This window comes from Balaenoptera musculus, chromosome 15, assembly GCF_009873245.2.
Source record: "Balaenoptera musculus isolate JJ_BM4_2016_0621 chromosome 15, mBalMus1.pri.v3, whole genome shotgun sequence".
NCBI classification, from domain to species: Eukaryota; Metazoa; Chordata; class Mammalia; order Artiodactyla; family Balaenopteridae; genus Balaenoptera; species Balaenoptera musculus.
This window is the reverse complement of record NC_045799.1, coordinates 982,151-1,007,376: the sequence shown is the minus strand read 5'-3', so window position 1 is coordinate 1,007,376 and position 25,226 is coordinate 982,151. Positions and strand designations below refer to the sequence as shown.

At 50.8% G+C, this 25,226-nt stretch overlaps 1 protein-coding gene across 3 annotated transcripts in view; it reads right to left on the bottom strand.

Moving 5' to 3' along the window:
• Positions 1-25,226, bottom strand: part of DIDO1 (death inducer-obliterator 1) — a 52,532-nt gene that overhangs the window by 22,617 nt on the left and 4,689 nt on the right. The window contains exons 1-7 of one of the 3 annotated variants that reach the window (XM_036824551.1): positions 22,300-22,412; positions 11,037-11,212; positions 10,416-10,523; positions 8,771-9,608; positions 7,805-8,126; positions 5,688-5,900; positions 4,680-4,893 (exon numbers count right to left, since the gene is read on the bottom strand). In XM_036824551.1, coding sequence (XP_036680446.1) covers positions 4,680-4,893; positions 5,688-5,900; positions 7,805-8,126; positions 8,771-9,606 — 1,585 coding nt within the window. In that variant the 5' untranslated portion in view covers positions 9,607-9,608; positions 10,416-10,523; positions 11,037-11,212; positions 22,300-22,412. Of the gene's footprint in view, positions 1-4,679; positions 4,894-5,687; positions 5,901-7,804; positions 8,127-8,770; positions 9,609-10,415; positions 10,524-11,036; positions 11,213-22,295; positions 22,413-25,226 lie in introns of those variants that run through there. The other 2 variants (XM_036824549.1, XM_036824550.1) reach the window with 2 other exon arrangements.

Below are 25,226 nucleotides of genomic sequence, written 5' to 3'. Positions count from 1 at the left end.
TAGTGTGAAAATTCAAGGAGCAAGAGAGAACCATTTTGCTTTTGTGCCTTTGCTTAAATATTTTGCAGTGAATTATTCCTGTAGAAGTAAAGTTATGCTTACACAGAAACAGAGAGAATCCCCACCGAAGACTTGGGAGGCCTGATCTCCATCTCTGGGGCCCTCCCGCCAGCTGCTCTCCATTGCTAGGGGTCTGTATGTGGGTCCACAGCCAAACTGCCATGATCTGGGGCTATACAAAGCTTGTCCAGATTGACTTTTTTCTTACTGATGTGCAGTATTTGAGCGACTTACACCTCAAGAGAGAGGTGCATAGAACTGGCCATAACAAGCTTGCAAAAAACCAAGTACACCTCTGGAGGCAAATGGACCCTTCCTTGTTTTCAGAGTTTCACAGATTTTGAAAACCAAAACCCAATTCATGTTGGACTGGTAATATATGAAAAAAATGGTCACATCATCCCTCAGCATGAACCACAAGAAGGAAACGGGGCCGAGGCTGTGTGAGGCGGGCGCTCCGCTCTCCTGTCTACGCCAGCTGGACTGCTGCGGACTGGCCACCAGACCTGAGACTCGGCTGCGAGTAGAGCTGCTGCTTTCCCTCACCTCCAAAACCCGCCAGCAGGCACTTTCACCACTTTGACAAGGTTCAACTTTAACTGTCATCTGTGCCTGCATCACCTGCTACTTCAGGCAACATGATGGGGCCGGGGGCGTGTTAAGACTCTGGGGCATATGGCCCGCGGCACCTGCTGACCCCGGCAGGTTAAGCGGCCGTTACCTTTGTGCTCGTCTTGCTGACGCCTCCAGGTGCACAGCAACGCCCCGACCTCCGTTGACAGAAATCAAAGTGAAACCCTTCTTATCCATCTTCCAGGTTTACTTCTTTAACTTTCAGAAGGTAAGACTATGACTACGTGCACGGTGATGTGCAACACGCAAAAAATCAAAAACATTACTTTACAGCTTCAAATATACCTGAGACTCCTACACCGTGTGGGAGGGTTTACAGCTGCATCTTCAGAAAGAACCCTTGGGACTTGATGTCACCTAAGGGACTCTGCCGCAGGACCATCTGTGAACAGTGCCACAGGAGATGCAGAGTCCCAGAGGCTACACGAAGGCCAAAGAGCCAGGTGAGGTGAGCAGGAGCAATCCTGCTAGAAACTTCTACCCCCCCCACCCCCGCCCCGCTGAAGCACAAGAACTAAGGGGGGCAGCCAGGGTACATCTGAGGGTCTCTTGTCAGAAAAAGTACATGTACATGCGAAACCTTCCCTGTACTAATTTTCTGAACAGTTGGCTATTTTAAAAAAACCTGTAAAAAGTAAAACACTTAAATACGAGAGAATGTCAATGACCAAGAAAATTTCAGCTATTTGGATAACTTTCAAAACAGCTGTCAAGGTAAATCCTTATCAGGACAAGTTTTGGTTCTCTCTCCAAATGGCGGGAGGAGATTGGTGAGATGTACAAGGCTGCTTTGTCCCCACCCACATTTTTTTGCCACTGAAGATCTGGAAGAAACAGATAAAAACAGCTCGTGCAGCTGATAAAACATGCCTCTCCGAGCGTTCCATTTCTACCAAACACCCCTGGGTCCCAGGCGCCCCCCCCACCCCATCTCACCGTGGGGACTTGTCTTCTCTTACTACCTGTGAAGCGTGCTCCCGGAACCCACACCACCAATCCCTGGGAAACCCGCGTCCCCAGATCCACTTCGCCACAGCACGGGGACCGGACATGTGGCACACGGGGACCAGGGGGCAACGCTTGCATTGGGGCAGGATGCTAACGTATCACTGGACCTGAGTGCACAGGTTCTGCCAGGGGTCCCCATTTCAATTCTCAAAGCTATATGAAACTGCAGAAATCTGATTTTCCAGTCAAAATTTGTTCAGGTCCCCAGAGTTTTAAGTCATCTCAGGGCCATTTAGGGAGCCCCAAACATGGGGAAATGTGCCTATGCCTGTCACAATTCCACTTCCAAACCCTAACAAACCAGGGACACTTCAGAAGAACATTTTCAGCCCTCTTCGTGCCTGTGCCTGGACAGTAATGAGAGGCGATGAAGAGGAAATGAAGAGGAACCATGAGGAGAAGTAAGAAACAGTGACCTGGGGGGAAATAAAATAGCAATTGTTTCCATAAGTTACACTGTTTTTGTTTTCAGAAACTCTGAAAAACAATAAAAAAAAAAACAAAACTCATCAGAGAACAAGTACATGTTAATCCCATCACCCTGAGGACCTGAAGGATCTACCGACTGTCCCACGAGAGAAGCAGGTCAGAGCCTCTGTGTAGCAAGGTCTTGCCCATGATGCTCACGAAGGGCTGCCCTGAACCCACAACCCAAGGCCAGTGCCAATGGCCTGGGAGAAGGGGGGGTGGGGGGCAGAGCACCTCCAGGGGCAGCACATTGGCTGCCCAAGGACCTACCCGAGACTTGACCTGAATCCAGGTCAACGTGGAAAACGCCCCCTCCTAAGAGCTGTCCCGGCATCACCTGCATCCAGAAAAATATCACGCTCTGCAGCCAGGGAGGCAGGTGGGGGCCCTGGTGGGGACGCAGGGTTCTGCTGAGTGTGTGCGAGGGGCCCCCTCCCATTGTGCCTGTGTGTAGGGACCCGGGGAAGGTCCACAGCCACTGCCACCGTCAAGTAATGGTTTGGGGAAGAGGCAGAGGCACAGCTGCTACTCACCGAGGCTGAAGTCGGGTGTTTACCAGCGACCTTTTACACTCCTCCCAATCATCTTTTGGGAAGATGACATTTCTGGGGTAACAAAAAATGATCAGAAGCAACTAGCTCAAAAGCATGTCCCTTCTGCAGGCTAGAAGCTGTGGCTATCCATCCACGTAGTTCTGAGACGTAAATGTGCTGGGAAGGAGCTCAGTGAGGAGCTGGTGTGCAGAGAGAGGGCGGGGCAGAAGGAAGAGAAACCCCGCCTGTGAGCAGAGCCACCACCTCCTTGCAGCCCGTCTCCCCGCCCCTCCACCCCAATCTCCCTCAAAAACCGGGAAGTCAGAACTGGGGATAAGTAAGAACCCACCCCTCCCCCAAACCCCGCCAACTTTCCTTTCTCACCGTGCGCCCTACATCTGACTCCACACTGGGAGCTTGGGGGCAGTCTCCCAATTCTGGTCGACAGAGATGGAAATTAGCTGAATTGAAATCAATCACCCAGGGTTTTGTGGCTACACCTCGGTTTTCCTTTTATTCTGTCACGTGCCTATAACCAACTGAGAACATTTAGCACAGGATTCCAACGTGACTGCTCCCCTCCCATTCACAGCCGGGCGATGCTTACATTTAGGTCCATTCGTAACCCCTGTAAAGGCGCTACTGTGTAGAGGTGCTATAATTTGATGGATATTTGCGACACATTGTTAGCATGAAGTTCTTGGTTCAAACAACCTGAGGTGTATTGAGACTCATTTTAATACAGTAACTGGTTAATTCTATATTTAACCACTCACTCCAAAAATCCAAAAATAAATAAAATAAATAAATAAATAAAATAAATAAATATGTATATATATATATATACACACACAGTATTGCTTTGCAACTCCATTTCTTAGGTCTTGGGTCATTTACAGTCTCAAAATGCATCTAGTTCTGCAGTTTTCTAGCCACGCTACATCCACGAAGCCTTCCTTCAGGCCACTGGCCTAAAGAGCCGGCTGAGAGGAGGAAGCAGCACATGGCTGTAATCTTGGAATTTAGGGCCATTTAACCTCTTGTGCTTTTAAAAAAAGTTGCAAGAGTATAAAAGATAGCATAAACAAAAACTGAACACAAAATGACCTTAATCATAGAATAAGATGTGCCCCAGAGCAATTTAAATTTCTAAAATTTAATTTTGGAGAATGAGCTGAAAAAAAGAAGAAAGAGAGAAGATTCAAGCTGCATGGTCTCATCTGGGATTGCAGAGGTCTGTCTGCACTCGAAGCCTGGGGCGGACGACCCAGCAGTGCACGCCAAGACTCCTGGTCTGGGTGCTGCCCAGGTGGAGAGACACTGTGCTCGCTTACCTTCAAGCACAGGAAGCAGGGTGAACGGCCTTCAAGACTGGCATGTGTGTTTATGTTGTGTGTAGTAAGTGAATTGGACATAAAAAAAATTCCGGTTCGGTCAAAAATAATATAACTCCTGAAAATCATGCTTCAGTTGAAAATCAGCTACAACACTACCGTGCTAATAGTAATAGGTTCCCACAACATACAAAGAAGTGAGGGTCACGTGTGCTGGGAGCAGACTGTGTGGAAAGGCCCCCGCGTGGAGAGCCCACGGCGGTGACGGCGCTGTGGTGAACATCTGGACGACAGCAGACCTTGAGTGCCGGGCAGCGCGCCCCCTTGTCAGATTCTGCTGGAGATACTACACATACTTACCAGAGCCTGATAATAAAGAAAAGCGATTAAAGACATCAATCGGCAGAGGTGAGACATTCAGCAACAGGGCTGGTACAGCTTTTTGGAAACACTGACAGGAAGTCCCGACAGACTAAGGATGGGCACGCGGGGCTCAGGAGGTCTCCTCGACTCGGGCAAGGGCTTTGATCTCTGCAGGTGCAGCAGAAAACACGGCTAGAACTCCTAGCTCTGGACAGGCCCGAGTGCACGGCTGTCCAGAAAGACCGGGAAGGGTCCAGAGCTCCCCCCGGGTGATACATACATTTATACAACAGTGGCGGCCAGGGGGCAGCAGTCTTTTCTGGCTTTACTGCATTGTAATTGTGGTCGCTGGCCCAGGATGGCGTGCTGCTCTCACAGGTCGGCTCCTTAGCGAGGACCTCACTCCTTGGAGGGACCACCGCCACCTTCTTCGCTGTGTTCTCCTTCTTGTCTGGAGCCAGTCTCTTGTGCACAGAAGAGATTTTAATGCCTGCCTGGATAATCAGTAAAGCCCCAATCATTAACGAGGTCAGAAATTAACCTTTGCTCATTTCACTCTGCAGTGAGGGTCACAACTCAATCAGCTCCTGGGCCATCCTAAGCCCAATACCCTGCATCTGCTCAGCAGAGGGCTTGGCTCCTCCCCCACATCCAGCAGGCCCGCATCAACATCCGAGTGATGAGAAGGTCCCTGACAGAATAACCCGTCATCCTAGCATCCTGATGAGGTGCTAGGCCGCCAGGATAACCGAGGGGCCATGGAGTGAGGCAGTGAAGCAAGGCAGAAAGCACGGCGGGCCGGCGCCCTGTTTGAGAACGTGCCCAAGCAACACGGACAGGCAGGAGCTGCAGACACAACAGCATGTGGAGAAAGGACAGGCGTACACACGACATCCCTGTACCCCACCAGGCGCTCAGTGCGGCACCCCCAGAACCCACTTGGCACCCCGCTGCCTGCGCGTCAACTCCCCACACAGACTCCAACAGGGACCGCTCTCCTCCCAGCGGGGCTGGTGTGTGTGTGGAGAGCTATTCCACGCAGCAGCCGGTTCCCACGTTTCCATCACTTAATCCCTCGGCTAGAGGCGGAGAAGGAAAACATGAGAACACCTGCCCATATTTGTAATTCTGAAGAGAACACTGGTGGGCAAGGCGGAGGGCAGCGTGAAGGTGCCTGCATCCCATCTGGGCCTGTGTGCCCTACACTCTCCACATCAACCCACCGAGCCTGTAACCTCCAGATGCTTTTGGTTTCAACTACACACATGGTTGGTCTCAGTCAATTTACCTGAACGCTACATTTCTGAAGAATGATTTTTTCCGGCTTTGTCTTGGGTTTCTCTTTAGGTTTTGGTTTCTGCTCTCTGCCCGCGCTCAGGAAGCGCATGGTGGCCGCGGCGTGTTTCAGGATACAGTCGCTGCTGCAGTAGACAGAGTCGGGCTGCGCCGCGCTCGAGCACCCGGGGCCGATGCATCTGGCGGCACCAGGCGCCTCCACGACCTGCAGGATCAGACGTGGCTTCAGTGTGCTCACCCACTTTGGTGGGTAGGGCACTTTGTAACATAACTATTTATGGTACCGAGATTACTGCTTTTAATCATGTATGAAAAAATTATGAATAATAATTTTTGAGTTAAGAACTCAAGTTCTTAACTGCCCTTCAAGCCACGCATGATGGGCAGAACTCTAAGGGGACCCCGGGACTCACGCTGCACACTTCTGAATACAATGGGATTTCACACCACAAGTAGGTTCCCTTATCGGGCAAATGGGCAGGGATTTTACCAACGAAATTAAGATCCCAAGTGAGAGGATTCTGAGTTAGCCCAAAGGGTCCGACTTCATCAACTGAAAACCCTTAGAAGAGGAACTGAGCCTCCAGAAGAGAGAGGATTCCACTGCTGGCTCTGCTGAGAAGGCGCCCATGCCTAGGCTCAGCGGGCAAGGTTGTGAGACGACACCCAGGACACCCAATTAAACGTAGGCCTCAGAAACAACAGATAACTTTTCGGTATTACCATGCCACAAAAATTGCCCGGGACATATTTTACATGCTAAACCAAGTCAGAGCTTTTGGAAGTGGATCTTTCCCCAGCCGAACCTCTGATGAGACCTCAGCCCCCACCGACACCTGGAGGGCAGTCTTGTAAGACCCAGAGCAGAGGGGGCCCAGCTAAGCCAGGCCTGGACTTCTGAGCTAATAAACGTGTGTTGTTTAAGCTGCTACACAAGCCTGGGGTCGCCTGCCGTGCAGTAGGAACCCGGTTCACGACCAGGCCTGAACACAGCTGTCCATGATCACTCGAGCATGTTTTGATGGCCGAGACTAACAACACACATGAACATACCCCTCCAATATACTTGAGCAAAATCTTGCATCTCAAATTATGCACTTAATTGTTTTTCCTCCACAGAATCCAAGTTTTACTCAGAGAAATACTTAAGTTTATGTGTAGTCTCAAACACATCAGCAGTAACATGACGTTTCCTACTGACTTACATTTCCATTAATTCTTCTTCCTTACCAGTTATCATACTTCCACTCGGTGCCTCCTCATACCCCCACGACAGTAAAATTTAAATGGTCCAGCCCTCGAGGCTAACTCAGTGCAAGGGGGAGACGGCGGGGAGCTATGACACGGCCACCGCAAAGCCGTCTGCAGGCCCAACACCGGCTAGAGAACGGGCTGTGGGGGCAGCATGGGCCCCCAATTCAAGGAAGGCCTGGGGTGGAAACATGCTCTGAGTAGGACAATCATGAGAGCCTGAGACAGCTCTCAAGATGCACGGAAACCATGACAAAGAATCATGGCCCTTGGGCAGGAGACACGAGTGAACAGAGCTGGGAAAGGAGAAAAAAGAGCTGCACAAGCACTGGTGAGCGGGAGAACACCATCACAGAGGGCGTGCCAGCTGCAGCTGTCTTGTCACCCTGGGGAGCCGTGCGGCCACCACCGCTGGCCTTGGCATCTTGCTGCGAGGTAGGCACAAGACCACTGGTTCTCTCAAGGCTGTGACGGGTAATACAGGTGCACACGTGCCCCCGTGACTCAAAAACAATTTTGTTTGTTCATATATGTACTTCAAGCTCAGGATCCATTCATGAGAAAACTTAAGGGAAGACTTAAAAAAGTGAGTCCACTTACGGAAAATGCTAAGTCAGTAGTAACAGCATACGAGATAGATATGATTAACAAACATAGAGAGAGAATAGATCGGCCTGCCAGCCTTGAGCAGGTGCATGGACCTGGGAGCTCGCAGACCCCAGCCCCGCGCACAATGCCACTCCTGGGAAAGGCTAACTTATCTCAGAAGACAAACCCTTCTGTCTTGATGTTTCTGCTAACGGCAGCTGAGGGCTCCACGGTCACCTCTACCACTGACCTTGGGAGACAGGTACTTACAGGCTGGAATATCTTGAGTTTTTTCTTGCCACTTGGGTTTGCAGCTTTCTCAATTCTACCCTTAATTCCTTGGTCTTCACTCGATTTCTGCTCCACGGTTCCTATACTTGTACAGTCTGTGCCGTCAGCGTCCGCAGGTCTCGACCTCGAGTCCTGCGTGCCTGTGGTCTCGGAGCTGGGCTCGTCCTGCACTTGCAGGATGGTGCAGTTTGGGCAGATGTAATCCTCCCCGTTCCTTTCCAAGAGCCTCCCTCGAGCCTCCGAAATGCCCACACAGTCGCCATGAAACCATTCTTCACATCGGTCACAGCAAATCATAAACCTGGAATGATAAAATAATGGTATTACGAATGGAAAGTGAGAGACCAACTCAATTTTAAACACAAGTCAAATTTCAACATTCTATTATGAAAAAAACAAAACTAACACAGAAAGGTGGAGAGAACAGAATAAAGAGCATCCCCGTGCCCTTCTCAATTTTACTAACATTCAAGCAAACGTGCTTCACCTTCCCTTGGAGAGGAGCACCCCGCCCCGACACCACAGTTCCTGTCCACAGAAGGGCAGCCACGCCTCTACCCCCCGCCCCTCTGAGCTGCCCCGATGTCCACACCACAGCCCAGTCGCAGCCGGTCTGGAGCAGCGTCACCCAGCGAGCTCTCTGGGACAGCAGATCCCCACTGGTCCAGGCCGCCTCGTCCGTGGCTGGTGGGACCGAGGCGGCCAATGTCCCACGCCAGCCCCCACCTCGGTGGAGGGTGTGGCTCTTGGCAGTGCCCACCCACCCCGTTTTTGGTTTTGTTTTTTGACAATGACTTGTTCGTCTTTCCCAAGAGAACAAGTCCCTCATTCAGGCCACCCTGGGACTCTCTAAACTAAGATGAATGGAAAACCCTCTCTGGCACTTTCCACAGCTCGGACTCCCCCCGGAAGCCTGGGCAGCCACTCCCTCCTCCCACGACCCACCTGTTGTTGTGAGGCTGGCGGCACAGGCAGTACAGGGCATTGGGGTCGTACACCTCACATTCGGGCTTGTGTCGGACTGCGTCTCCGGGTTCCTCTGCATTCCCCCCTGGGGCCGCCCTCCCTTCCAGCTGGCTCTCTCTGTCCATTTTCCCCGCCTGGGATGCAGCCCCCAGGTCGGCCTCCGGCTCCTGCGGGACGGGCAGTGAGCCCTCCATTGCATCGCCTGCCTCAACGTCCATGGTCTCCACTGGGTCCTCCTCCCGATGCTTCTTCCTCAGGCGGTTCTGGATGCCCTTTGGGGGCCTGTCGGTGGGCTCCTGCTCACGCTTTCTCCGCAGGCGATTCTGGAGTTCTTTCAAAGTCAACCCGTCACTGTCGCTATCGGAGGTGTCATCCTCGTTGCCACCCCCTCTGGCCTTTGCCAAGGAGGCCGTTCGTTCCTTAGCACCCGTGGAGCCGGACCTGGGACCGCTCTTCCCGTCCGAGGTGCTCTCCACGCTCCCCTCGGAGGCGCTCTCACCATCTGTCGCTGGACAGGACACCGGCTCCGCCGAGTCCTCCAGGGACACGGGGGTGCCCCTCCGGCCCCGGCGCCGTACCGTGGTCAGGAACTCCTCCACCCGCTCGGTCCGCTTTGGCTGCCTTCCGCTGCGACGCAGCGACGGGCTCTGCTGCTGCCGGGGCGGCGGCTCCAGGGCATCCACTTCCCCATCCCCGGCGCCCTCGCGCTTGGCGATAGTGGTCCTCCGGAACCCCCACGTCTTCCTGAACTCTTTGCTGGTGGGCTTGATGGCCTTGGGTGTGTCCTCACCACTCGGGTCACCATTCTCGTCCATACCTAACAGGGAAATGCAACCAAACCACGCCAGGTGTCAGCCAGGGCTGCAGTCCAGGCCCAGGACCAGCACCCACCAGCCACGAGAGTGCACGAGAAGGGGCACCACCTGCACGGAGGAAACCCAGACACGGTGAATCGCAACAGTTCTCCACCTACAAAAACCGAAGGCGTTTCCTAAAGTGCGGTGAGAGGATTCAAGGGAATTCTTGAAGAAAACTGTAACAGTTACGTATCTAATGCTCAGTAGAAAAACACAACTAGCAAACCAAATCTGTGAATTTATCAACTGCTGAGGACGAGGGTTTGTACAAGAGGTAGCGGGGAAATAGGAAGCGAGCAGCAGTGCTGCCAGGACAGGACAGGACAAGGTGGCGGGTGCCTCGGGCTCTCCCGCACAGAGACGCGGGGCCCACCTGGCTCTGCCCGCAGAGCTCGGTGGACAGAGGGCCGTGCTGGCTCTGGGCCTAGCGCTTGGAAGCCCCGAGCTGCATGTGAGACGTCCAACCACGCCGCTGGAGGGATCTCGTGGAGATGGGGGGTTTGGACGCTGAACACCCACACCCAGCCCCCGCTGAACGCTGCCCAGATTCCTGAGCCACGACTGTGTTGACACAAGATAGGCCCACCCAGCTCTGCGCGCAGGGTCTGCAGCAGCAGACGATTGGGACGCTGCGAAAATACGGAGCCAGACAGCACCTTTGGGGTGTATTTCTTCTCTCCTCTTTCTAACAGACTGTTTAAAGGGTCATGTTTGTGAAAACTTCACTCCTGTTTAAAATGAAAAAGCCTGAAAAAGATAGTATATACCTTGAGATTTTTTTCCCAAGCAGGCTTCAATTACATTTAAATGCTAACGATGACTCAGGTTTTATGCCATGTTCCATCCCAGGGGAAGGACTGGTACAGAATGAAAACCTTCAAACAGAAAATACACAAAATTCAAAATCACACACAACTGAATTCTCTTTTTGGTTCCCATAAGTATTGTCACCTCCCATTTCCATGTGCAGGTCTGCAACTCCCCCACCCTGGGCCTAGGCCCACACTCTCCCAGGCCACTTGGAAGCTTGCAGGAGTAGCTGTGACATCAGCACCTGTGCCACCAAGGACCACGCCACTGTCCTGGTCACCCAAGGCTTTCTGCAGGAAGGACTCTCCTCTACAAAATACAGTTCTCACCAGAGAGAATATACAACATCATCGTAAATGCACTAAAAAAACCACCCATGTAAAAATAAAGTAGTGCTCTGAATCAGATTCTTAGCACACAATTAGACACTCTTCAAGAAATCTTGGGCTAAAGCTTAAACCATTTCAAACAAATACTGTTACATCAGTTTCTTTACATATAATGCCGCTTTTGAAATAGAAAACATGACATCAAACTTAAAATTGTGTTGCTGGTGTTTAACACTATTGCCATGTTACCTGTCCCACACGGAAGCTTGGGCGCTTCTTCCGACTTCCTAAAAACAACCAAAACCTGGCTGATGCAACTGCGGGGTCCAAGGGAAGCGCCAAGCCCCGAAAACACTGCTGCTGCTGGTCACTATTCACAGATTACAACGCAGATTATCTCGAGACTCTGACCACGGAGTAAACTCCTAAAAGAAAACAACAAAATAGTTTAAAGATTTAAAACAACTATAACTAGAATCATGTTTAAGAAAAAAAAAGGCATGAAGCTTTCCAAGCAATCTCTTATTTGAATGTACGTAACGTGACCTACAAAGACATTCGGCGAGTCAACAAACAAACAAAATACACAAAACAAAGTCCCCCGCTTCCTTAAGGGCTTTTAGAGAAGGGAAGATACTTTGACTACACTCTGAAAGCAGGGGGCTGGACAGGCCACGGCTGGCGCACTGGTGGGGAGGAAGCTGGTGGGCAGAGGCCTCAGTGGGAAGGAGGGTTTCAAAACTGGTAATTGGTACCAGCTGCTTTCCAATTACAATCCTACTTCTGAGATGGACCCAGGTCAATAAAAACCCAGAGACAGAGAGAAAGGAACAAAACATGAACAAAAAAATTATACATGAAAGTCATTATTTACAAATTCTTTTTTTTTTAATCTATTTAATTTTTGGCTGCGTTGGTCTTTGTTGCTGTGCGTGGGTTTCTCATTTCAGTGGCTTCTCTTGTTGTGGAGCATGGGCTCTAGGCGCATGGCTTCAATAGTTGTGGCACGCGGGCTCTAGAGCGCAGGCTCAGTAGTTGTCGCACATGGGCTTAGTTGCTCCGCGGCATGTGGGATCTTAAGTTCCCCGACCAGGGCTCAAACCCGTGTCCCCTGACTGGGCAGGCGGATTCTTAACCACTGTGCCACCAGGGAAGCCCTACAAATTCTCAACACTATAGCTATGTCACCCTTTTAGTTAAAAATCTAAGAAAGATTTCAAAGGACTAATGTTATGATTATTGTACATCACCGTGGCACAGCTCATCTATGTGTATTTACATATTTAAAGAACGTTTCTCCTCCTGTGCCCTCAATCACGATACCTAGTTTGCTCCACAAACGTGTCTCTGTTTCTAGGTAAGTCCTCGGTGTTAACATTTTAACACATTTCGCATTCTAGACCCAAGACTCCCTGCCCGCACCTCACCTCACTCCAACAGTCTCCCATGTAACTGTGGTCTCCTTGGTGACCTCAGAGCAAACATTCCGTCCCACCTCCTTTTAAAGAGACTGCGACCACCTCACTCTGGTCACCCCCGCCCCCCCATGGCCACCACATCTCTCACATGCGGTCAACCCATCTCAAAACGAGAAACTTCTCAGGAGAAACTGTTCACAACAGTGAACATTTATAAAAGCAAAGAAATTACGATATTCTCAGGAATTAAAAAGTTTTTAAAATTTATGTTAATCTGAACCCCCCCCCCAAAAAAACCCCATGTCTCTGGATTTGAGTTCTGAATAATCAGAAAAGGAAAATCCAGTTATTTCTGTTAAGTGGAATGAAGTACTTTATTCAGAATAGATCATATCATTTTAGATAATCTGGTTCATTTTGGTTCATTTTTTTGATTTTACATTTGCAAAATCGCTTTCATAATTTCTTCCCAGAAATTCTAATGTAAAATTTCAGGTCACAAAACAAAAACAAACCCCTATGATCAAGGCAAAAGTTAAAAAAAAAAAATTGTGCTATGTTCCTAACACAACTTAAAATGTGGGTCCACACACAACAGCAGGTCACCAGACGGTGGTCACACCGTATTAGTAACAACTTTTCCCCAGAGGAAAAGAATGGTGGGCGGGCATCCCTGAAACTGGGAAAGAGAAAACCTGGAGGCGAACATGATGCACTGAGATAGTTTCATATCTTTACATTTCTAAGTGCAAACGTCCTCTCAGCTGAAAACGGCTCCATTTCCTAAGCAGACGTACAAATACCAACACGAAACCTTAGGTTCCCCCAGGCCACCCAAGGACAGGCAAGCAGCCCACCACCTCCCAGGCAGCTCTCCAACTTTCTGCTGTTGAGGCCCCTTTATATCCTTAAAAACTGAGGGACCCCAAAGAGCGGTTGCTCGTGTGGGATGTGTATTTCCAAAATTACACCTGAGAAGGCTTTCAGAACTGTGGATGTTCCCTGACACCACATCAAACCTCGACAGGCCGCAGTTCCATGAAAAGTATCTGTGACACGAATCTGCACCCACATCCATAAATGCTCCACACCCTCCTGCGTCGCACGCACTCTGAAAACATCTTGTGCCTATGTGCAGGGTGGCCAGTCGGACACATGCAGAGTCCACGTGCTGGCACATCTCATTAGACGACATGAGACGCATCTGTTAATGTTAGCGTCCATCTCCTGAAATGTCTTTCATTACTGGGAAGCCATCAAGCTCAGGGTGGCAGATAAAAGCTTTTCAAAATGCTAATTTCCGTTTAAAGCTGGAATTTTGTCATCAGTAACAAATACTGTCAGCTGCTTTCCTCGAGTCTCACACTGTGCATCTTCGAGAAAACGCCTGCCACACACCACCTGGAAAAACGCAGTCCATCGGCGACGCTCTGCGGCCCGAGTGGGGCCCCGGGCTGCGGGCGCCTCTGGCCCCTCAGGGGCGCTACCAGGAACCTCTGTGCCAGCAGTGCAAACGCCGACCCGGCAGGGCCAGCTCACGAGGCCAACTGTGACCCCGGACAGGGCTTCTGAGCTCTTAGCCTCCAAAAGGGTTTCAAAACACACCGTTTCCGGTAGCTCAAGAACACGCTGGATACACGCCAAGCAGTCACACGTATCCGCACTTCAGTGTCAGAGGAGAGGAAACATTTGCTTCCACAAAACTGTTCTAAAACCACCATTTCATTTTCCCTTCAGACTGTCCAACGCTTGAAAAACATTAAGCTGCCAGAAGTGGTTTTCTTTAAAGCAAAACCAAAAATACGCTCCCCAAACAAACAACGTGAGTGATGCCCGACTCTACAACCACGTAAATCTGAAGGCTCCACTTCTGCAAAGCTCGCGACAGTAAGTAACCGCATCTTGCCCATTTGAAGATGTTTAGTTCTATGGACTGGAGATTAATTTCTCTGAGATACTTTAAAATGTAATATATAACCACAATGAAGCTCCTATTTTCACAGCACAACAAACACGAGAAAACAGCTGCGGCTTCTCAAAAAGATAACACACAAGTGCACACCTGCCCTGCCCACCTAGCGGCAAAACAGGGTGGTCCTCCGAATCTCACACCCCCGAAACAATATTCAAAGGTAACAATTTTAATTTTGAAACAATTCTAACCTGCCTGTCACAAATTATATCCAATGCTACAACATAACCTCATTATTTCGGTCACAAATTATATCCAATGCTACAACGTAACCTCATTATTTCGGACTCTGCTAACTCAATTTATGGTTCTAACAGGCTGGGCCAAAGTTCACAGTTACTGATATTTCACGTTAAGAGTCTTCCGTCTCATGACAAATCCTTTGCTGGGGATGAGGAGGGATTGAGAAGATGCTGAAAGTTCTCTGAAGTACTAAAAAAAGCAAGCTTTCCCAATTAAAGCCTCTTTCACAATTCCGTTTTTATTAATGGGACAGTCACTAACGAGGGCACGCCCAGGAATTTGAGAGGACACGCGACATCCTGCCGACCTGGCAGCGCTCCCTCTCAGTGACCCCACGCTCATCCTGACTCGACTGCACAAGTGGCCGTGCAGTCCTTTAGGTGGCCAATCCAAAGTCTGCTGCTTTCCGAATAACACTGTCATTATTAATATTCCACTGAAGCAAAAGGACCCACAGCACGATAAGCTTCTCAAGCGGTAACTACAGAGAGAGAAATCTAGGAACCACCTGCTGTTCAAAATTTCTTAGGCGTTTTTGCTTTACAGGTCTGTGCAGACAAAAAGTAAAACTTGTTGCTTAAAAAGCTCGCCAGGACTGGTGCCTCGGCCAAGTTCTGGTGAGGCTGGGACCCCAGCTCCCCCATTGCGGGTGGGCAGTGGGCACTCTGGTTTCTCTCCATCCACTTCCGAGTGAAAACACGGGCTCGTGACCTCGGTGGGCAGCTCTCCAAAAGCGCTTCAGGAACAACCAGCAGAGCCACCTGAATGCCTCCAGGTTAAGGCGGAGGAAGAAATGAGGCTTTCCCTGTTCTCTACTGAACCGCTTGCTACCTTGGATGGACTCCTGCTGTGGTCTGCACGTTCGTGCCCCCGGAGCCCTCCTGAATGGGGGGATGCCTGCCCTGGAAAAGAGGCCCCAGAGCTCACCTGGCCCTGCCACCAGGACCCCACTGCCCCAGCATCCTGACCTCGGGCCTCCCGCCTTCAGAGCTGCGAGAAATCAAGTCCACTGTGTGAAAGCCCCCAGTCTGTGGTCCTTGCCACGGCAGCCCGAGTGGACTGAGGCAGCTCCCTCTTGTCTCTCAGGGAACAAGAACACATGGCTTCAAACACTGGCAAGGGACTATCTGAATCCTACACCCTGCAGTTTGGTGCTCGTAAGACAAGACCGCCGCCAGGGTCTTAGGGACCCTCTGAACTGCACAGGCTCTTGTCCTCACCTAGTCTGCAAGATGGGGCAGGTCTGGCTAAATGCCCAGGACAACACTGGGATGGGCCCCCAAATGGGAGACTCCCCTCTCCTTCCCCAACCAAGACAGAGGGTGTGACTGTGAGAGTGGGGGGCGGCAGGAGGGGCACATACGGGACCTGGGCACAGTAAGTCGCTCCCCAAGACAGTCAGCCCTGCTGGGCACCTCAGGGGCTGCTTCCTAGGGACCCTGATCCTCCAGCTCCGCCCCCCCAAACGCCCACCCTATCGCTTTCATATACGCAATGGTCTGTCTGGGCCCCAAGTGCTCCGGGGCTGGCTACTCCCTTCCAGCACCCACGGGGGCACTGCTGCCAGATCCCCGTGTCACCCGTAGCACCCAGTGCAGGCCCGGCACACCGTGTCTCGCTGCGGCAAGAGCTGCTGGTAAGGATCCAGTGAGAGGCTGTGGGGGAGGACAGCCTACAATAAAGGCAAAATGTCACCGTTCCCTCAGGCCGAAAGACCCCTGGGGCCTCCTCACCCAGAGCACACCCCAGCTGTGCTCTGGGGCTCTGGTTCCAGGTGGTCCACTTTCAGGGGGACGTGTGCACTGAACCCTCTTCACTGGGGACCACAAGCTAACCAGATATTCCACGCTTTTCCCAAAAAGCAAGGACGTGGTTGAGGGCCCCCTGCCCCAATTCAAAGGCATTGCCTGTCTTCTTAAAAGTAACCCATTTCCCCAGGTGTTAAAGTTCAGAGTCAACTGTCTTTTTAAATTCCCATTTCTCAACAACAAGAGCATTTCTAACCATGACCTAGAACAGAGATTCTCAAAGTGTGGCCCCGGGGCCTTTCAGGAGGGCCCCCCCCCCCAAGGTCAAACTATTTGCACAACACTAAGGGCACGGACGTGGTGGTTTCTCAGAAGCCAAATGACAGAGATAGGACGAAGGAGACAAGAGAATCCGGCTACTGTGGCTTAAGCCAGACGTTCAGGAGAGCTGCAAACCCCTAGGACAACACTACCTTTCTCATTAAGTTGTTTTTGTTTTGGAACATAGTCCATAAAGTGTTATTTATGTTATTATTTTAAGTAAGTAAATTTAAATGTCTCATTTTTAATGCCAAACACGGGAAATATCAATAGATACAACGTAAACAAAAGCCCTTTGAAGTCCTTGTTAATTTTAGGTGCAAAGGGGGCAGTCTGAGAATGGCCAACAGCACAGACTTGACACTACTGGCAACTTCAAAGGGCTGCTCTTGATGGGCCAGTGACACTGAAGGGCCGTGACAGTGATGCTCCAGGAGGCTGCTCTCCCAGACCCTCCCCCCCTCTCCTCGGATGACTGAGAAGGCACCAATTATGAAACTGCAGCATTCAGAAGGACTGCCACCTAAGTCCAAAGAGAAAATGGTTGGAGAAAAAAACCAAAGGCCTGCTGCTGTCTCACAAGCATCTGCTTCATGAGTGGAGCTGCATCTCATGCCACAGACCAAGGGGCAAAAATAATGCTTGGAGACCTTGGAAATGCAAGAGTCAAGAATTAAACTGTATACTTGAGCTGGAATCTTCCTTTCTTTCTCTGAGATTAGAAGAGGCCAATGTCTAGCTTTGGGGGGCAGTGGGGAAGGTCCAAGCTTAAATAAAGCAGTTACTAAATAAAAACAGGATTTTCTGTACTGATTTTTACAAATCCATGCAGAGCTCAACTTGAGGCAACTTCCCCGACTCCTGCCACTGCTGCCTGGGTGGGGGAAGTGCAGAAGAAAGCCACCTTACTACTAAAAACACATACTGTTTAAATTACAATCTAACAAACCTAAAGAGTCAATGGCTAGCATTGACCTAGCCCTGTCTCCATGGGGCACTGGGGGCATCTCAGGGGGACCACTCCTTGTGCCGGCTCAGCATCCCCAGTCCTGACCAAGGCAGCCACCAGTGTCCTCCTCCGCTGACCACAGCATGACCACACCCGCACACTAACAAGTAGGGTAAGTCCTCTGATAAGCAGACAGGGGGCTGGGAGGCTCAAGGGGCAGCACCACGGAAGAAGGCAGGCTTCACACCAGAGTGTCCCTGCCTTCAACCCCAACTGCAAACCTAACAGCTAGGTGTGCTGCCCAGGGAAATGGGGACAACTGTGAAACTCCATCGTGTCAAGTGCCAGAGTATAATAAATAGCCTGTGTCATTTAGTAAAATGACAATGTCTGCTGGTGAGCAGTCAGGAAAACAGGCCCTCATAGGGGAATCTGCAAATATTTACCAAGAGCCCCTTCTGTGCTCGGCAAAGAGCAGGCAGCATCTCTGTCCCACCCGGCCAGGCGGGACTGCTTCACTGTGACCTGCCAGGGATAACTAGGGAAATGAAGGCGCGTTTAAAAGGGTGCTCCCAGCATGCCTTTTTTTTTTAAACTAAGGGACACAAACCAATGTCCATCACCCGGAGACCAGTTTGAAAAAAATCCAGAAACAGCCATATGATGGAATTCCTTAAGACTGTAATTAAAGGATGATGAACTCTACAGCCCCTGCCATGGAAAGAGCCCCACACCCTAGAGCGAAGCCAGCAGGTAACAGTTCCCAGCACATCTTGCCCACCCCACCCCCGCCCCGCCCCAACCAAGTTCACAAACACATCCACAGCTGTAAGTGGGCTTCCAAATGGTGCCATTTCTGGGGTTTCTGCTTTCTTTATATCCTTTCATATTTCTTTATATCCTAATTTTCTCTCTCTATAAACTCATCTTTGCAACCCAAACACAGTACAGCTATCTTTACATTGGGGGGGAAACCTCATTTACCCTCCTGCTGTAAAGGTGTATTAAATACCTCTTGAGTGTCTCTATCAGCATATGAAAAACAAAACCAAAGCACCTAAGTTTTGACACTCAAGAGAGAAACATCTGCTTTACAAATTACAAACAAGATAATCACACCTACTAAGTAGGTTTTACAGTCATGGCTACAACAATTCTTATTAAAATGCGTACAATTACCTATTCAACTTCACAAAACAACTTACCCTCAAAATTAGAGGTGACCTTTGGACTCCCATCCAATTCCTGTGTATAACTTATACTTGGCCTCCGTATACCGCAGATTGTGTAGTCCCGTAGTATTTACTACTGGAAAAAGTCCCTGTGTAAGTGTACCCGGACAGTTCAAACCCATGTTGTTCAAGGGTCAACTATACTACTCAAAAAATAAAATGAAGAGAACAGTATGGAGGTTCCTTAAAAAACTAGAGTTGCCATATGATCCAGCAATCCCACTCCTAGGCATGTATCTGGAGAAAACTCTAATTTGAAAAGATACATGCACCCCAATGTTCACTGCAGCACTATTCACAATAGCCAAGACATGGAAGCAATCTAAATGTCCACTGACGGATGAAATGGATAAAGAAAATGTGGTTAATGTATACATCAAAATATTACTCAGCTATAAAAAAGAATGAAACGCCATTTGCAGCATCATGGATGGACCCAGAGATTATTATACTAAATGAAATCAGAGAAAGACAAATATATATCACTTATATGTGGAATCTAAAAAAATTGACATAAATGAACTTACTTACAAAACAGAAATAGACTCAGGCATAGAAAACAAAGTTTATCCCACTGCCCGCGAGCTCGGGCAGGGGGATAAATTAGAGTTTGGAATTAAAAAAAAAAAAAAAAAAAAGGCCTAAGCGAGAGCCTCCAGGAAGTGTGGGCACTTAAGATCAAGGGAGCTCAATGTAGACCGTTAGGCCTCCTCCTTCCCAAATAGTACGTGTCCATTAACTGTTAATCACAGAGCCTTTGCAATGGAATTAACACACATCATTTGATGCTGGCCTTAAAGAGAGTAACATTAGGTTTCCACTGTACCTGACGCCATCATTTAAGTAAGAAGAAATGCAAAAAGGACTGTTTAAGGAACGTTTTCCTTAAAGGACTTCCCGAAGCCACCAGGTGTATGGGAAATCAGGCCTCTACTGGACACAGTGCCAACTGCAGGGACCCAAGGACAACAGTGAGCTGACCTGTAAACATTCAACCTTGGCTCCGTAAGAGCCAAACGGAAGTCACTTGGTAGCTTGCAACATGTGTATAAAAAATGTAAAACACATCATGTTAACAGAAATAAAAAACAATCAGGACCTGGAACATCTGGAAAACACACATTAAAAAGACCCAGTCCGCGGGCTGCCAGGGAAGGGGCTCCGAACCAATAAGGCACCCTGTGGTCAGTCCCAGAGAGACTTCCAGTGTCAACAGCAGGACCCACAACTCCACCTCCAAAAAGAAAACGGGAGCCAAGTCCCCAATCCAATCCCTCCCCTCCTCAGCAAGAAGACAAACCCCACTCACACGAAGGCCCACCTGAAGCACTGGGCGCCCCGTGTCCAAGCCCCAGTGACACATTTCCTCAACAAGCCATTGTGACACGCATACATGCTGGGAGGGGCACTGTTCGCCAGTAAGAAATGGTGACCGCGGTAACAGCAGACAATCAGGGGAGTGGCCAACTGCCCAACTTTTAATTCTGCGCTTTCTTATCAGAGCATAACTCGCTTCGCCTGAAACAGCCTGAATTTAATCGAATACTAATAGAAGACAGTTCTCGGTGGAAAGTCAGAAGTAAATTAAAGATACACCTTATTCCTAAACTGTTAATGTACGTCTGCAAGAACACAGGCAGCTAGGAAACAGAAGGCGCTCAGGAAATGCACTAGGCAGACCGCTTCACAACAGGGTTGGGGCTGGGCCTCCCCAGGCGACACCTGAGACGTCTCTGCCGTGTTAAGATGGGAAAGCAGAGGACTAGACGTGGAGACGTATATGTTCAATACACGCCACCCTCAAGTGCCAAAAAGGGGCCCCAGGCTCCAGGGACGTGGCTGCCGACCCTCACAGGTCCCCATTACACACGTCTCCAGGCCTGGGAAGGCCACCTTTCTGGTCCCTGCTACAACCAGGGTGCTTGGCACACAGGATGCAATAAATATTTGTTGAATACAACGAGGAATCGTTCTAAAGGTCACAGATCTTATTTCCTTAAAATCCATGGCTAAGATATGGGGATGTGTGCATATGTATAGCTGATTCACTTTGTTATAAAGCAGAAACTAACAAACCATTGTAAAGCATCTATACGCCAATAAAGATGTTGAAAAAAAAAAATCCACGGCTAAAGCACCTTTCTTGGAAACATGAAGCCAGGGACTACGTAGCTCTGGGGAAATCATGGAACATTTGTCTGGGGTTGGCCCAACAGCCCGGTTAGAACCCAGCTCTGCGATCTTGGGCAAGCTCCTTACAGGTGCTTTGGCTTCTTGGAGGTTAGAACAGGTACAGAAGCATCCTACTCGCTGAGACGAATTAGCACACATCAACTGCCCAGAACAGGGTCAACCTTGGTGGAATGCCCACTGTGACCTGTTGTTGGTGCCAAGTAGAGGCTCAGCTTCCCGCTTACCAAGCTATGGGTAATGAGGCTATGTGAGCACACTGAAAAGATCTTAATATCCGCCCTTCCCTCCTGCAAAATACTCAAGTACATGAGGTTCAAATCTCATTCCACCAATGTGCAAATTGTATGGATATTATCTAAGGCCAAAACACGAATTAAACAGTATCTTCCACTTAGGACCTTAGAACAACAGCACCTAAGCTAACTCTAAGCTCACTGACTGAAGTGCTGGATTCAGAGCAGAAAACCTGCCCTGACCTCCAGGGTTTCCCAACCTGGCGGGGGAGCAACCGAGGGGAGAAGAAAAGAGAGCAAATGAGGGCGTGGGATCTGAGCCCCAAAGACGTGAGCCAGAAAGGGCACGGCCGGGCACACCTCCGGTGGAAGGTGAACGCAGCCCCTTTCTACTCTGAGGTTGACCAGAGGATAAGACGTAACACAAATTTGTGTCCTACATCAAATCGACAAGTCACGCAATAAAAGCTAAAAATCCGTATTTTACGGCTAGGCACATACTCTTTAAAAGAGCGAAACCGATTTTCTGGAGATCTTTTTTGCTTCCTATAGCATCAAATATCACACAACTATCGTAATGTTATTCTTTACAAGAATAATCGACTAGAAACCAAAACCATCAAGCGAAATAAAAGCGAAAAGAACCACACTTTAAAAAAAAACCCCAAAATGAAACTTCATCTCCTTTAAGGTGTCCAGAGCAACTAGACACTTGTTAAAAAACAAAAAACCAAAAAACGGAGAGGGGGGATTCAATCCTACGTTACACAGTTACTTGAAACAGAATCACTTCCTCCACGCACCAGCAGCGAGACCGGGAACTTCTAGGAAAAAGCATCGCCCTCCTTCTGCGCTGCCGCTGGGGGGGGGGTCACCGGGCGGCGTCCTGCTCGCGCACCTCTCAGGCCGTCCACACCGTAACCCAGACCCGAGGACACGCCCGCGGCGGGCGGACCGGGCCGGGCCCCGCGGGGTGGGCCCTGCCCGGCAGCCCCGGCGCCCCCCTGACCCTGCCCACGGCCCTCGCGGTCCTCCCCCCTCCCCCTCCCCGCGGCCGCCGCCATCTTCTCAGCTCAACAGAGCGCGGCTGGGTGCGAGCCCTGCGGCGCCGGGCAGGCCGGGCTCGGGCGCCGCCACCCCCACCCGTCCCTATGCGGCTTCGCAGCGGCCGACCCTCCGCCCGGCGCCCCGGCCGCCACTCACTGCGCGGGCCGTAGGCCTCCAGGATTTCGCAGCCATTTCCTCCGAACGCCTCAGAGTGGGCGGGCGGGGTCGACGCCGCCACCGAGATGCGGGGGGTAGAAGGGCCGCCCGCGCTCTGAGCGGAGGGAAGACGCCGGCCACCGAGACGCGGCGGGTAGAGGAGCCGGCTGTGCCCCGAGCAGCGCCCCCGCGCGGCTGGCGGAGGAAGGAGCCCGACCCAGGCCCCGCCCCTGCCCTGCGCCGCGCGGTTCCCGAGCCAGAGGGCCAAAGCTGGGAGCAGAGGCGGCGCGGCTCCAGTCGGCTGGCCACCCCGGGCCCACTTTGGGGCAGAAGGGGCCGGGAAGAGGATGGAGGAGCAAGGCGCATCGCTCCTTTCCCACCAGACTACGTTCCCAGCTTCTCTGGGACTCGAGCCCGCTCCCCACGGGGCCAAAGAGCTCAGTGCCCAGGCCGCCCCCGCCTACTCAACCGGGCACACCTGCCCACGAGGGCTGCCGGGCACTTGCCCATCTCCAAATACTCAACAAACGGACTTCAGAGGGGAAACACCTGCTACCTTGGGACACTGGACAATGGCCCCCGAGGACAGTAACTCCCCGGCCGAGGGCCTTTGTCCCCATCGCTGCCGCTACAGCTCCCTTCCACATTCCTTAGTAGCAGGAACCGCTGGGCAAAAAGCAGAAAAGTGCCCTGTGTGCAGTAAAGCTCCACCCGTGACTCTACAGAGGACTGCCAGGTGCTTCCGTGGGGGAGAACCAGGGGCCTGGGAGCAGGTGTGCTTCTAAATAAACATCTCTGAAGATCACACGGCCTGCCAGGTTCTCAGACTGTCCGTTTTCTTCAAAGGAATCCAACACAGCTTGTTTCTGTTGATGTGATTCCATTAGGGCTGCTTCCATGGACTCTTGCAAGGATGAATTCTGCACTCTTAACATCTTGATTGTCTTTAGGTTTGCTCCAGATGGGTGTATGAGAAGTTCATAAACCAGACAGAGTTGAAACTGGCTTGAACCAGCAGTGTGATCTTGGGTAAGCTGTGTGTAAAATGGGACTCATGCTGGGGTGCAGGGGAAGCTCACAGGAGGCCTCCCTGCAAAGAGCTCCCTAAATGGGAGTCGGAATGGGGAAACCCCACCCAGCCTCTTTAGCTGAAAATCTTTACATGAAGCAAACCCAGCAGCAATGTCTTTCTACAAGGTGAGATTTTAACTGGCTTGCAGTTTCGGGCGGGCGCTGGGACGCACGGAAGACACTGAGGACCGGGCTGCCAGTGGAACAGGAGGAAGCTCCGGGTGGAAAGCCCAGTGGACAGAAGGGAGGCCCAGAGGGGAAGCCCCGCCCGTATCACTGCAGTACTGGGGGGCTCAGGAGGGCTCTCGGGCAGCAAAGGAAAGGAAACCGCGCCCCCACCAGCCCTGCAACTGCGCCTCCCTTTCTGATCTCCCAGCAGGAGCTGGCCCTGACCACGAGCCTCCAGGCTCAGGGGCACCTGCCACCTGTGGGAGGAGTCAGGCCCTCGCCCTTCTCCCACCTCTTCAGGTAACTCCAGTTCACCCGCTGTCACTCCTCATGGGAGCTGCTCTTCCCTGGTGAAAAAGGCATTTCTGGAACTGCAGTTTGGATACTTTCGAGTTGAAGTCTACTAGCTAAGGAATACCTTCTCCTAACAAACTTATACCCAGAGGAACAAACAGATTAAAAAGGAGTCTCCAGTTGTCTCAGATTCTTTCCTAAATACCCCAAATACACAAAGAAAAATCCCAAAGTTCGGGGGACTGACAACACGAGTAGCTCAGAGGGCAGGAGGGAGCAGGAAGCTAAATAGGCTTCCAGGCCTCAAGGGGGTTTCAGTCTTTGAGAAAAAGTATGATTGGTGCATCCCCAACGTGTGTGGACACCAGGTCCTGCCACCAATACCCATGGACAATTCGGAGGAAATTTATAAAAGCAGAAAAGCACATCCGGAAAAGTCAGCAATCCTTTTAAAAGACTGCTTCCTGGCGTTCAGCCTCTTCTCACCCCTGAGTTAAAGCCCACTGGCAAGCAGGGTCCTAAGCAGAGCACCCCTCTCCTTGCAGTCAAGTGCAACCCTGAGAGACAAGGCAAGGTGCATCTAGGCCCTTTCCAAGAACAATCTAAAACCAGGCGAGGTGACAGCCAAGCAGCTTTATTGCTACTCTCATTTGGAATTCAAAGGCGAGCAAGCCAGCGCCCTCCCAGCAGGCCGGCAGAGAAGGAGCTGAGTAGTCAAGGTCTAGGGTGGGGCCGCTGCCTGGCCCTGGGCAAGGTCCCCAGTGAACCTGGACCCAAACTCAGACCCAGGCCTGGGGCAGAGGAGAGATGCCAGGGGGCAAAGTCAAGGTGGGACCCCCCCCTTAGCTCCTCCTCCCTAGCCTCGGCCAGCAGTTTGGAGGAAAACCCTCAGGGTTTCTTCAGAATAGCTACCGCAGGTGCCCCCTGACCCAGGGGTCATGGGCTGCAGGGCTCAGACGTCAGAACAACGCTTGTTACTCCTGCCTTTCAGGGTGGTTCCTGTAACTCCGAGACATCTACTTTTCCCCGCGAGTTTAGTAAAAAGTAAATAAACTTCAGAAGAAATATTTTAAAAAGTATAAGGCATAAAAAGTGTATTTCCTTTCTGGTTGGTTTCATCTCTTAGCAGTCTCTAAAGGAACACACCAAATGAAAAAGCCAGAAAAATCAACGCCTTTCACAGATTTTGACAGAAAAGCAGTTGAAGAGTAAAGCGGAAACACCATTCGGTGTACTGCACCCACCACCGCACTGTGCCCAGATACACCACGTACCCTCACAGCTCGCCGTACCACAACGTACGTAACAGGAAAAGGGAGAAACAAGCCCACAGATCTGAAGCGAATTCCTGGGGCAGCTGGTGAGCGGGCACCTCCCCAGGCTGGGAGCGAACA